This window comes from Argiope bruennichi, chromosome 4, assembly GCF_947563725.1.
Source record: "Argiope bruennichi chromosome 4, qqArgBrue1.1, whole genome shotgun sequence".
Lineage (NCBI taxonomy): Eukaryota > Metazoa > Arthropoda > Arachnida > Araneae > Araneidae > Argiope > Argiope bruennichi.
Window position 1 is genome coordinate 137,878,000 of NC_079154.1, and position 14,928 is coordinate 137,892,927.

Here is a 14,928-nt window from a genome sequence, read left to right on the forward strand (position 1 = left end):
TATTATATATTCATTTTATATGTTAAAGCCAAAATTTGAATTATCTACTACAAAAGAATTCAAAAAAAATTAAGAAATTGAATAAATATTGGTTAGATATATCACTTAAATCTGACTCAGAGTTTCTTCTTCAGCCTCAGTGTTTTTTTTTTTTTTTGCCAGAATTGAAATTTAAATTGGATATGATTTATATATTATATAAAATCTATAAATGAATAAATAGCACGATTCAGTTGAATTTGTTTGTATTTAAAATTGTTTTTTTCCCCCTTAATATAAAAATATAGAAAAACTGATGGAGAAATATGGTGGGAAAAAAAGACCTTTGGAAAATTAGCATTATAAATTAATGGTAACTGCAGTCTTTAAATCACACATTAAGTTAGAAAAAATAGCCATTTTAGGAAGAAAGTTGTCTGGAAATAATGAAACTTATTTTTCTTGAAAATTATTTAGTAAATTAATAGTCTCTTACTCATTTGATAAATCTAATTTTTTCATGCAATCATAGAGTGGTAATTAATTTCTAAATTATTAATGCAAATAATAATTTATATTTCTTTAGATGATCAAAGCTTATTTTATTTTATTTATCTATTAAATTTCTGAAACTATATAGTCTTAGTTTTCAAGAATTCACTTTACAATTTAAGATATAGAAGTGACTTCTATTTATAAAAAAAAATATATTAATTTTTTTTACAATGACCTATTATTTTTTTATTTGTCTTTACTTTTTATCAACTTTTAAAATGCCCAAGAACCATGAGAGATTTCACAATAATAATAATAATAATAAACTGAAACTGAAAATTAAACAAAAAATCAATTAATAATATCAAACTATACCCTGCTACATCCTTGCAAGGAAGAATGGCATCATATATTGATGCAGAGATGGAAAGAGAATCCTCTGGCAACTGAAACAAATAAACCATTATAATAATGCATGCACATATCATATTGTAATACATGCAACATTACTTATATAATTCAAATTTTATAAAACTGAAATCATACACGAATAGTTTCAAACGTTATAACAAAATATATATCAAAATTCTTTTAAAAAACAAACATAAAATCTAACCAAATACAAAATTAATAAATGCTGAAATAATATATTCCTTAAATATGCCAGTTCATTAATCAAAATAGATAATATATTCATAATGCTGAAGTTATTATACACCAAGACAGTTAAGATAATTATATTTAAATTATTTTCAATATATCATTAAACATAAGAAATCTTTATTTATTAAGATTAAGACTATAGCCAGTATTAATAAGTAATTTAAAAGAATACTTATTGTTTTTTTTTTTTTTTTGGTTTTTTGAAAAATAAAAACACATTGTCTTTTGCATAAGGAACAATAGTAGATCTCAGTAAAAAAAAAAAATAATAATAAGTTAAAAAAATATAAGTTTATCTAATATCTATGACGAAATTAATAATGTCACGAGTTAAACACGCAAAATTTAATACAACATTGAGTTCTGTTTGTTTGTTTTTTGTCATAGATAATAAACCTTTCCCCTTTGAAAAATTTCAATGTTAAATTAAATGATTCTCAGTTATTTATATATTTAATTATTACATTACTCAGTCTCAAATATTGTTTCTTATCTTCATTGTAATTATTTCAAAGAAAATGTTAAATTTATTATAAGAAATTGCAAATTGATATTAATACTGCTCTTATTCAATGTACCTTGGCTTTTACCAATCTTCAAGTCTTGTTTGATCAGCTTTTATCTAAGCACACATACAATTTTCAATAATATTTCATGGGTATATTTTTGAACCACTAATCAAAATCCTTTATGAATATGAATGACATTTTTAAAAATTATTAAATAAATGTTTACTACCATGTTCAGTGGTAGCCAAAATTATGTAAACCCTCTAGAAAAAATTCATTTTTGATGTTCGAGGGCTCGCATCTGTAATATGTTTAGAGCATTACCCAAAAAATTATATATCATAGGGAAGGTAATTGTCTGTGAATATACAAGAAAAAAAGGCAAAATGTAATAAAAAGTTTAATGCAAGATCTGTACGATGCAGATTGAAAGAATGTGGTCTAAATGCTAGAATTCCATGAAAAAATGCAATTTTATCTCTGAAACCAAGGTTGAAAAGATTAAATTGGGCTAAAAACTATAATGATTGGACAACGAAATAATTGAAAATGCTTTTTGAAGTGATGAAACAAAATCTCCCTATTTGGTAGCCACTGCCTAGAATACATGAGATGAAGGATTGAAGAAGATATTCATTTTGAATACATTACATCTACAGTGAAACACCCAGTTAGTGTCATACTATGAGATTTCATAACATCAAAATGTGTAGGTAGAATTTCTGTGATAAATGGAAATACAAATGCACAAAAACACATAAATGAAATACTGGAGCTCAAATTAAAGTCTTTCTGTCATAATGTTTTCCAAGACAATCAAGCATTTATATTTCAACAAGATTCAGTTCCATGCCAGGTCACTAATGTGTGCAAAAAGTGGTTTCAAGATAATCAAATTCCTCTACTGGAGTAGCCTCCAAACAGCCCAGGTCAATCAAAAATTTATGGAAGTGGTTGAAGAAACTTGTGCGTGAGCAATAACCCAGCAATAAAAACTAGTTAATCTTAGTAATAATTAAATCTTGGTTTCAAATTATAACAGCTGATGAACTTAAAAAGTAAGTTCACTTCATGGGAAGGCGTTGCAAGGCCGTAATCAAAGCCAATATTAGTATCTGAATTCAGTTCAGAGTACAAAAAGTTCTTTCTCATTTCGAGAAGATATTCTTTTTCTGAGACACAAGAAAATTCCTTCATGTTAGGTGGATCATGAAACATCACGAAGTATGGGCCTTTCCACCACTTGGAGTAATCTGGAAGTGATTCAGCACCTCTGGTTAGTATTTCGGCAGAATTGCCTTTACCAGGGCAGTGATGCCAAGAGCCTTTGTTTTAAAAGCTTGTATCTTTTTGACGCAGTTGGTGACAAACACTTTCCATCTGCAGCTAGGACCTTTAATCCAACTAAGTTATAGTTCAATCAGTCCAGAAGTAACTTGTTGTGGCCATTTTTTTCCTCGAAAATTCGGGTTAAAGTTTTTTCCCAGTCCTCCCATAAGTTCCAGGTGTGAAAGGGTTATTCATTTTAGAGAGGCCACACGGCTCTTTGAAGCCAAAAGGTGTACAGAGATGTTACTGGAAGTTTTCAGTCTTGCACAGGAAACTGCTCCATATGCATGAATGCTGGTGTTGGAAAAAGTATGGATTTCACACACTGAGTTCGTTCTCATCATCGCACTCAAAATCTAAGAATCTGAAGTTCAACTGAAGCTTCTGCATACCATTGTTGAAATTTTGCGCTTATATCTGGATGCAACTCTTCATCCCAATTTTTTGTTGCCAAATTACTTGAAATAAAATTTTGAATCTGATGGTGAAAGAGCACACAAATACTATGGGGTCGAAGATTCTGCCTGCAGCCATTAATAGGAATCGCTTATTATTTTTCCTATTTTGTAGAAAGACTAAGAGACTTTAGCAAGGCAGTCATTCTCAGGATAAATTCCCAACATTTTGTGTCATTTGTTGACAAAACCATTTATATTTAAATGATCATATTTACACTGCTCCATTAAATCATGGTTATTCAAAATCCATTTCCTAAGTTTTATGCCTGCATTACTCTTTATTTTATCTACTGTACTTGAGACATGAAATACTGATGATACATTATCATGACCCGCAATGAGGTCCTCAACGTAAAAGCAACTATAGAGAATCTCCACAGTATTAAGATACTGCTCTGTATATTTCTGAATACGAGTCTTAATCGTTGCTGCTAATACAAAGAACACAATTGAACCTGTACATTTCTATCACTTGCAATGAGGAATCAGACTACATCTTTGCCTTTTGGAGCTGGAGAAATTTGAAGAAAGGCTTCCTCAATGTCAGCAATGATTGCAACTTTATTTAAATGGAAGAATAGCAGCAAATTAAAAAGTTTCTGATTAAGATTCTCTTCTTGGTAAAGACATTCTTTCAGTGACAATTGTCCTATTTCATGTGCACTAGCATCAGAAACAATTCTAAATTTTGTTGAGATTCATTTTTAATTACCACTTGGTGAGCAATATAAAATATGGGATTATTAGTTAGAACAAAGGGATTTGTTATTTTTTCAATTATTCTCTCATTTAAATAATTTTTTAACTCCTTACAATACTCAGAATATAAATTTTTATCACTTTGCTTTTGCATGCTTTCTAGAAAACTACCCGTTTTCTTAAGCTTCAAAGCTTCTGCAAGCTATAGCTTGCAGAGCATCTTAAATTCTTAAAATTAAAATAATACTCCAAGCTATTTAGAATTCCATCGCCTTGTTTATTCTTTCAACATAAAAGAGTGCAGTTTACAAACATTGCCAGATTCCAGAAAGTTTACAATTGATAATCAGCTATTATACAAAAAATAAACGAAATAATATTAACAAAATATGTTTATCAAAAAAAAAATCGTTTGCTTTTACTTTTTAATAATATTTTAACAAAATAAAAATAGCAACAGTTACAAAATGTCTGAAAAGGAATCGTCAGCTAAATGTCTATTAACAGATTTAGATTATGATATTTACCGAACACTCCCACCTTTGATTATTCGTTAAAAATCAAACAGCAAATAAGGTAAATAAGCATTGGATACAAAGTAATTTGCATTGTTCAAGTCTTCAAAAATCTTGAAGGCACTTTTACAGTTCTACCTCTTCTTGTTGTAAGAGGTTTTTCACTAAGAGGGCTTTCATCATCTGTACACTTTATCTCAAAAGGATAAATCCGACGAACTATCTCACCGCTTGGTGTTTTCAATCGCACTACTCTAACGTTTTTATCTTTACCTGGATAAACCTCAAGAATTTTAGCCATTGGCCACATTAATCTTTTCTTTGAATCATCTTCAATTAAGACAATTTCTCCAGGTTTTACTTCAAATAATCGCTTTTCTTCCGTGGTTGTAATAATATGCCTAAATATTCACGACGAAATCTGTTTCTTAAGTGTTGTCTAAGATTTAGTTGATATTTCAGACGCTTTTTAACATCGGTAGTGTCGAGTTGATCTAAATCGAGCATTCTCACCGTCGGAATATCTTGTATAAACATTGATGGAGTAAGTGGAATGAGGTCATTGGAATCTTCGGATAAATACGTAAGAGATCTCGAGTTAATGACTGCCTAACAATCATATAAGATAATAACTAACTCTTCATAGTACAAGCAGGCATTCCCTAAAACACGTCTAAGAAGTTTTTTCACCATTTGTACAATCCGTTCAAAAAATCCAACCCACCTGGGTGCAGAGGGTGGTATGAATTTCCATGTTATTATTTGAATAGAAGTTTCTCTTTCGATCACATTCCAATCCAGTTTTTGCAGCAAATTTTCAGCGCCTACAAAGTTAGCGCCATTATCGCTGTAAATTACCTTTGGTCGGCCTCGTCTGGCTATGAACCGCCGAAGGCAAAGGAGGAAGGATCTGGTATCAAGTGACAGTGTCAGTTCGAATTATATTGCTCGATACACTGCACACGTGAAAAGAACTATCAAACATTTCTCACCTCCCTTAAGCTTAAGTGGTCCAGCTAAATCTACGCCGCCCATCTCAAATGCTGCTGATTCTTCTACTCTGCCCTAAGGCAAACCGATAGGCTGGGTTTCTATGTTCCTGGAATTGTATCTCTTGCATCTTAAGCATTTGTTAATTTCTCTACGAATGGTTCTTCTTCCATTTATAATCCAGAAATTTTCTCGCAATTTCGATAATAAAATCTGCACTCCAGCATGAGAGTTTTCCATATGAGCCTCTCTGACAATAAGCTCTACTAACCTATGTTTTCCAGGAAGAAGAAAGAGGTATCTAAAATTTCGCAAGTCTTCCTTCTCAGTTAATTTTGTTTTAATCCTTAAAATACTCTTCTCATCTCTAAAGACACTGAGGGTCTTCAAACCTCTAATTGATTCTTCGGTGAAAGACTCTTCTTGAATCATCCTAATAATCCTTTTTCCTGCTTCATTTATTTCAGATGTAGTCAAACATCCCTCCTTTCTGCATTCCTTTTCAGTCTTACAATTATAATGAAATCTTGAAATCCAACCCAAAATTTTAATGATTTTGCCGTAGCTGGGAAAGCGAGAGAAAAGACTTGCAGTAGCAGGAGATTTGTTTACAAGACTAATTGATTTGCCGCATTTTTCTACAGAGACAATCTCTTCATTAACATGGTGATTAGATTCTGATCACAAATATTCACATAAAAGTAACCATTTGGGTCCCTCCCACCATTTAGAACTGAGAAGCTTCAAAATTTAGCATCCACGAGAGAGCAAATCAGCGCGGTTTAATGGTCTCGGAACATGTCTGCAGTCGTCTATATTTGACAGCTTCCGAATTTTATTCATTCGATTGCAGACAAAAACACTCCAAGGTTCGTCTCGTCGGATCCATTGAAGAGTTGTGGAGGAGTCGGTCCAAAACTGTGTTTTCACATTTACAATATTTAAACTCTCTTTCACAAATTTTAAGAGTCTTGCACCAATGCAACATGCAAGCAATTCCTGTCTCGGTATAGTAATGGATTTTAATGGAGCTATTCTAGATTTAGCAGCTAGTAATTGTACAGAGGTTCCATGGACTGATTGGCATCGGATGAATACAACTGCTGCATATGAAATGCCACTAGCTTCGCAAAATACGTGAAAGCTAAAGGAAGAAACATTGCTGCGAAACATTTTCCCTGGAATTTTCACAAGATGTAACATTTTAATATCTTTTATCCATTTAAGAAATTTTTCCTTCATATCCGTTGATACTTCCGATTCCCAGCTTTTTTTCGATCGCCAACTTTCTTGCAATAATATTTTGGGTTTCAAAGAGACTGGATAAGTAAAACCAATCGGATCAAAAACTCTACTGGCATAAGATAAAATCACACGTCTTGTAATTGTATCGAGAGGCATTTCCAGTAAAGAATTATCACAAAAAAGTACATCTTCTGATTTTTCCCACAAAAGTTCTAAAACAGGAGTTTGTTTGGAATCCTTTAGTGAAATTGCCTCTCCTGTGAATTCCTAATTTCTAAGGTCAAACTTGGCTTGTGCCATCAGCTTTGTGGAATCTTCAATAAAGTATTGCAGTTCCTGCTCTGAATCTACAGATGTCACACAGTTGTCGACATAAAATGAATTCTTTAACTTCACAGCAGTATCATGGAAAGGAGAAGATTAATACTGGTCAAAATGATGGTTAATGACAGCATTCAACAGAAAGGGGCTGCAATTCAGACCAAAAACTACTTTGGCATGCTGATAAACCCTTATTCGCATCTCCGCTCAAATTCTTCCACCACAGAAATTACAAATATTTTCTATCGTCTTCAGCAACAGATATTTGAAGAAACGCCTTTTTGTTGTCTGATACAACATCAAAAGTTTTCTCCCGAAATTTCATAAGTACCTAAAGTATCGTCTCTATAAAATTTGGACCTTTCATCAAACAATCATTCAATGTGAGATTACCTCTCGACTAGCATGAAGCGTCAAAAACTGGCCACACTTTGATGGTGGAATCATTTTTAAATACTCCTCGATGAAGTAGGTAGTCACCAGGACCCTCATTAGAATCTTCTATAATACCTTCTTTCTTCCATTCTTCGAAGACAGCATCGTAACACTCGAATTGATTGCTCTTTAACAACTTCATGCTAGTAGAAATGAGCCTTTTCCCAGCAATGTCTCTATTTGTAGGTAGTTCATCTTGACTGCGTATCGACAAGAAGCTTGATCTCATATCTTAGATCCTTTTCAATTTTTACATTTCTGGAGAAATAATCAAAAGCTTTACTTTCTAAGTCTTTTGAATTATCAGTCTCGCATGGGTCCATTATACCTACAGTTTCTAGTCTCCCCAGGTCTGAAATGTTATTACTTTGAATAAAAAGAGATATAGAGGTGTTTTTGATGAAAACAGCTTTTGGTTTTTCCATTACACTCCAACCCAAATAGGTTTCGACCGAAATCAAAATAAATGACAAGGGACATATATTTCCTGTGAAGAGATTTCCGGTATAATCAGCTCCTATCAACAACTCTATAGGCATCGAGCTTTTCCCAACATCAGTGAATTGGATACCTTTATTCTGTAGCTTCTTGACACATGGACCCTTTTGTATGCTAGGAATATAACCATAAATAATATCCTGATCCAAAACTTATATCTTACAAGAATAATTTTTCTTCAAATTGCACACTGACAGTTCATAACAATTATGTTTCTTTTTGGAACTACCGCCGCCAAATACTACATGCGTTAAATTTTGGCTTCGTTCTGTGGTTATTTTCATTTGATTTACAGTAGACTTCAAAATATATGATCTTTGCGATCCTGTATCGAACAATGCTCTTACCACTTTGCTTCTTCCACCCGTTTCAATTACTACTAAAAGTGTTTGCAAAAGAATTTCGGTTCACTTTGACTTAATTTCACTCTTTTTCCATCAGTCATGAACATTAGTTTTACATTTTTTAGAAACGTGTCCCACCTTTAAACAGGCAAAGCAGGCCTTATTCTTCTTTCAAATATCTTGTTTTACTTCCAAAGACATTTTTTTTGTGCTTTGAAACAGTCTTGAGAATTATGGACTTTCCCACAAAATGGACATTTCAAAGATTTTGCTTCATAAACCAAATCATTAGCTGTTGGAACAGGAGTTTCGAATTCTCGATACTTTTTACTCTGCCTCCGAGTTTCTGTGGAATTGAAGCCTGATTTTGCCGTCAAAATCCTCTCTCCCCCTTCAACTTCCATTCGGAGAAATAATAGCAATTGCGACAATTTATCGCCATAAGAATTTGTATCACCTACTTTATTTATCACTGGATTTCGTAGCCATACTCTCAATAAATTTTCAGGAATGTAAGATTCCACTAGTGGGAAAAGCATAGCAGCATATTTTTCGGTAGTTACACCAATAGACTCTAGTGACCTTAAATATGACTCTAATTTATCATAGAGTTGCATTATATTCAATTTTGAATTCATGTTACAACATTTTTTACTACCAATGAAAGTAGTTCTCTTACATAGTATTCAACAAAAAGTTCTTCACGGCCAAACTAGCCTTCAGGCTGTCAACAACTTTAGCAAAACTTTTTGCAATCGGCGGATAACTAACAACTATTTCCCGCGCTTTACTGATTATTATTGTACTCTGTATAAGATAATGAAATTTTACTTCATCGCCGATGGTAGCGTCCTCGTGAATTCTGCCAAATTGGCTCCAAAAGCTAAGCCAATCTTTAACTTCACCGCCAAACTTAATGAATTCTATTTAGGGAAGTTTTAATTTAGCTTTCTCTACATTAACTGATTCCGGCACTTCGGTTAGAGAAGAAAGATTTTCTAAACATGTTTTTACACGAATCCGTGCAGCATCTAATTTTTCACGATATTCTTCTACTTTTTCATACTCTTCTTCATATTCTTCAGATTTAGCAACTACTAATGCTTTACATACGCTCTCATCAAATACGGCCAAATTAGTAGCAACTCTTTCTAAAGAACAAAGTTTTATTTCAATATCATCACGATTTAGATTTTCTTCATTCAACGCCGTTATTACTGCATTATAATGTTTCGTAAAATTCGTCCTGAGTAGACTAAGTCTTTTTATCAGATCTTCCATAATCGAAACCGAAAGCAACGGAAAACGAAAGTTTAATATACTGACCTTTTTATTCCATCACATCCGGGTCACCACAATTTTGCATGCTTTCTAGAAAACTACCCGTTTTCTTAAACTTCAAACTATAGCTTGCAGTGCATCTTAAATTCTTAAAACTAAAATAATACTCCAAGCATTTTAGAATTACATCGCCATGTTTATTCTTTCAACATAACAGAGGATCTTACAAACATTGCCAGATTCCAGGAGGTTTACAATTGATCATCAGCTATTATACAAAAAATAAACGAAATAATATTAACAAAATATGTTTATCAAAGAAAAAATCATTTGCTTTTACTTTTTAATAATATTTTAACAAAACAAAAATAGTAGCAGTTATAAAATGTCTGAAAAGGAATCGTCTGCTAAATGTCTATTAACAGATTTAGATTATGATATTTACTGAACACCTTGCATTTTTCTCAAAAGACTCCCGCGTCATTTTTTTTTTTTTTTTTTTTTTTTTGCTAAATTAAAATTATCACTCAACTTCTTATTATTTGGTTTCCACGGTAATTCTACCTCATACCAGTTATTTTTAAAACTACCCTTTTCCTTAAACATCTCTAAATTATCTTCTCATTACGATTATTCTCATCTTTTATACCAATAGTCGCTAACTTAAAAAATGTCTTTAATGTGTTTAAATCACTATCCACTTACGCCTCAGCAAACTAGGTATCCAAACACTGTATTTTGCAAAAGTAGTTTAGAATCTCTGGTAGAAATCTGACCGGGTCTATGTAATTCATAAAATATTTCTGCGCCTAATAAAATATCAATTTTTCCGGGAAAATTAAATTGTGAATCAGCCAGCCTGATTGTGTTAGATATATCAAGTAGAACATTAATTTTTCTAAATGGAGTTAAATGGAAATGGTTTTTTTTTTTTTTTTTTTTTCACAATAAGCAAATAGCTCTTTTCTAAAACTGAAATCAGTGTTATTTATGATAATCCTAACACACCCCTTAATACTCACAGACGATTCATTTGAACAAGAAACCAATAAATTTATTTCCTCTCTCTTCAGCAGTAATTTATCTGCGCACTCTTTCGTTATGAAATTTGATTGACTGCCTCCATCTAAAAGACATTTGATCTCATGCGCGGCGCCATTTTTGTCCTAAATAAAACACTGTACAATACTCAATAACATCGTTTTGGTTTTATTATGCAAAAAGTTGCTCACCAAGACAGAAGTTTTATCGTTTTCAATGTCAGTTAAAATTATATTTTCAGACCACTGACCAGCAAACAGGAATTGGCTGCTCCAGTTAAAATTCAGCGAAAGATTTATTTCCTGTTCTGGGAAAATGAATTAATCGATTATGTGGTTTCCGACAAAAACAATTCTTAGCTTGCTTTACATATTTTTATATTGCAATCGGATGACAGACATTTAAAACACAAACGATTTATTTAAATGATATTCACTCTTTTGTTAACACTGAGATTCTTAAAAACAGGACATAGATATAAGGGATGTGATTTCTTTGGCTTTTTACATCTAATACATTTTGCGTTTTTAATGGAAGACAGATAACACTTGAAATATTTTTTGACCCATGGAAACTATTGTTTTGATGACCTGCATCATAAAGCTGCATTTTGAATTTTGACTTATGTTTAGGAAAGATGTTTGGTTTACTTTTAATTTTTTCTTTAGATAATATGAAAATGTCACATTCGCAACCTAGCTCTTGTGTTTTATACCATGATTCTCCCAATTTTATGCCGATATGCGTAGATAATTCTCGATCGAGGGTCTCAATTATTTTGTTTCAAACTATTAATTCACATATTGATTTAAAATCTTTCACTTTTTGCAACTGACAATAATATTCAAAAGTCGCCCTTAATCTAGATGCGAAATTAACATAGCTTTCATTTGATAATTTTTATGTCTTCTTAAATTGATTAAGACACTCATTAGCTGAAGAATGAATTTCTTTCAAAACAATGGCTTTTAAATTTCCATAATAACTCAAATCTTCCTCTTGAAGATAAACCATTAAATTACATGCTTTCTCTCCAAGAATATTTAATAGAATTTCGGGGTTTTAATTTTTTAGGAACATTTTTTGTTTCAATCGCCTATTCAATTAACTGAAAAAATAAATTAAAAAACTGCTCTTTGAGGTACTGGAATAGTTAAAGTTTTGATATTCTTAATTAAACTCTCAATATTACATTCGTTTGTTTCCATACTATTCTCTAAATTATCACTCTTATTTAATTGATTATATAGATTAGCATTTTCTAATTCTTTTTCTAACTGTGAAAGTTTAATCTACTCAAATCCTAGTTGTATATCTTCATTTTCAATTAATTGTTCAACTCTTAATTGCTCACGTTTACATTCTAATATACACAATTAATTACAATTTGAAATGATTCTTTATCATTTTTATAACTCTCACATTCCTCTATCAAAGTTCTTAATTCTAAAACTTTAGCATCAGGAAGTACATTTAAAATTAACTCTAATGCAATAGCTTTTAAATCCTTTTTTAATTTAGTAACACTCATTTTTAAAAAAATCAAATTTATTTCACTTACTATTCATCTTATCAAGCAATGAAGTCAAATGAATCTCCATGAAAGTAAAATGCACTACTAGCACACACACATATATCCAGATGATTCCATGAAAGTAGAACTGACACAAAACATATCCTTTTTTTCACACACTTTTCGTACAGGTTCAACACCTTTGGCTCATCATGTTAGCTCTTGCTGGTTTTATTGATTTTTCAGAAATGATTTTCAATAGATGATGAATGAAATCTCTTTATTTCTGCGTGCATTCAATGACATCACTTAGCTCTTTTTGCCACTTACATAAAACATTCAAAGACAAAAAAAAAACAAAAAAAAATGAAGGCATAGGAGCCAGACAACCTGGGAGTCATAGCAATGATCCCATTTTCGGAGAAGATATAATATAACCATGCAATACAGAATATTCACATTCAGATATTTTAAAGGGATGAATAAGTTTGTTTTTAAAACTCTACAAATTTAATATTTATATAAAAAAAAATATCACACATTTTTTAATATGATGATTCTGACAAAATTTGCAATGGCAATCACTGAATCAAATAACACTAATACAGTTTTAACCAGAAAAGATTTTATTAACTAATCATTTAAAATTTCTCTATTTTTTAAAAATTAAAACAACATACAGTTTCAGAATTAATAGGAAAGACTTATGAAGTTTAAAAGTTACCTGAACCAAAATTCCCTGGACATTGGGATCTGAATTTAAGCTCCTGATTTGATTCAAAAGCTAAACATAAAAATAATAATTATTTAAAATCTATACAAACAAGTTTTAATTTAGAAAGTGAATAAAGTCATGTATAGTACATACTTATTATCTGATTCATAAAAAAAAATCCAACTAATTATAAAAATTTTTTTATAAAATAATAAGTATAATATATTTTAAAAATTTAATGTTGCAAAAAAAGAAAGAGAGAAAAATGTTATTAATTACATTAATCACAACACGATATTGAATGTTAAATGTCAAATAATTTTACAGTTAGTAACAAATCAAGAAAACATGTGCAATGAAATAATTCTAAATATGATCTTGATGTTTGATAGCATATCTTATCAAATTACATTTAAAACTAACGAAGTATGTGAAACTGTACTCCCTATTTCCCCCCCCCCCCCTTTATCAGAACATTAAAGAAAATGAAAAATGTTATATAAATAAAACTGATTCTTTGATTTTTGAGCATTTCTCCATTCACTCTAAAAGCATATCTCTAATATCACAAGAATAGTCATCATTTCTAAATTGTTGATTGAGGAATTAATTCCACCATGGTTTCAGTTTGATGGAATGAGACATTGTCAGCTAAATTTCAAGATAAACACGAATTGCTCCTATCATCTCATCCCACGCACTCCAGTAGAGAATGAAATGGCTTTGATTTAATCCACAATATTTTTTTGCAAACTATTGAGAAATATGCATACGAAGCTCTATAAAATTTGCTACAGCAGTATGCAAGGCATAGCCCTAGTCTCTACAAGTAAATTTTTAGTTTAAAACATATAAATCAAATATCAGGCGAATCAACCCATTAATTATTTGCTTGATTTCAGTCTTATCAGAGAAGTGAATTAAGGTTAACTTACCACTACATTAATTTTAAACAGCTAATATGAAATTTGTATGTCACGTTTATACCATCATTTCAACAACACAGAACACACATCTCTATATCCTGAGAATAATTATCATCCTGAAAAGTTGTTAAGAGAAGATTTAATTCATCATAGTTTTAATTTGACAAATTGAAATATCTGAATTTCATGCCAACCAACTAATTAATCAAATTCTGAAAAATTCCTCTAACTGTGGGCCCTCAATGAGAAAAACTCAAAAATGCCTTCAATTTCTTTTAACTGCATTTATTGAAAATGACCCCTTCGATATCTTTCTCCCCCACAGTAAACAGATTGCTCTTTTGAGGTTTTGTGTTTGTCAGGCTCCTAGATATGGCTTTGTATCACAGTTTTATTTCATTTTCTGTCAAAACTCCTAGATATGGTAATTCACTAATTTTTCAATGGATACCATCAAATTAAACATTACGACACAAAACAAACTAAATGAAATTTTTTGCTGTTTCCGGGTAATTAAATAAAAATTCATCAGTTTTATAATCTTTTATTTCAAGAGATAATACAAATAGAAACTTCCACTGCAAGTATTTTGAAATGTGGAAAATAATTAAAATTTATTAAATGTCAAAGTTATGCTGCAACTATTTATTTCTTTTAAAATTTCAATATTACAATGTGACTTCATTTTATTTTTATATTTCTAACAAATCCAATTTTTATAAATGAGATACGATTTATGTATAATATTTTAAGTCTAATTGCTCGTATTTTTTAATTTAAAATGCTCATTTCTTTCCTTGTATATCATAAAAGCTATACTATTCCTCTATTCCACAGACTAAAAACATAATTGAATATTTCAATATTAATATACTGTGTACAAAATCGATTAAGTTTTTATTTAATGTAGTTTGCAACTTTTGTAATATAAATAAATAGTAGCTTCCTTACTATGTTTTTAATACTTAATAT

At 30.9% G+C, this 14,928-nt stretch overlaps 1 protein-coding gene across 3 annotated transcripts in view; it reads right to left on the bottom strand.

Annotated features, from left to right (window-relative positions):
• LOC129966028 (uncharacterized) overlaps nucleotides 1–14,928 on the bottom strand; it is a 128,040-nt gene that overhangs the window by 102,035 nt on the left and 11,077 nt on the right. For 2 of the 3 annotated variants that reach the window (XM_056080373.1, XM_056080374.1), the window contains 2 exons: nucleotides 13,040–13,099; nucleotides 850–920 (listed from right to left, as the gene is read on the bottom strand). In XM_056080373.1, coding sequence (XP_055936348.1) covers nucleotides 850–920; nucleotides 13,040–13,099 — 131 coding nt within the window. Of the gene's footprint in view, nucleotides 1–849; nucleotides 921–1,715; nucleotides 1,732–13,039; nucleotides 13,100–14,928 lie in introns of those variants that run through there. The other variant, XM_056080375.1, reaches the window with a different exon arrangement.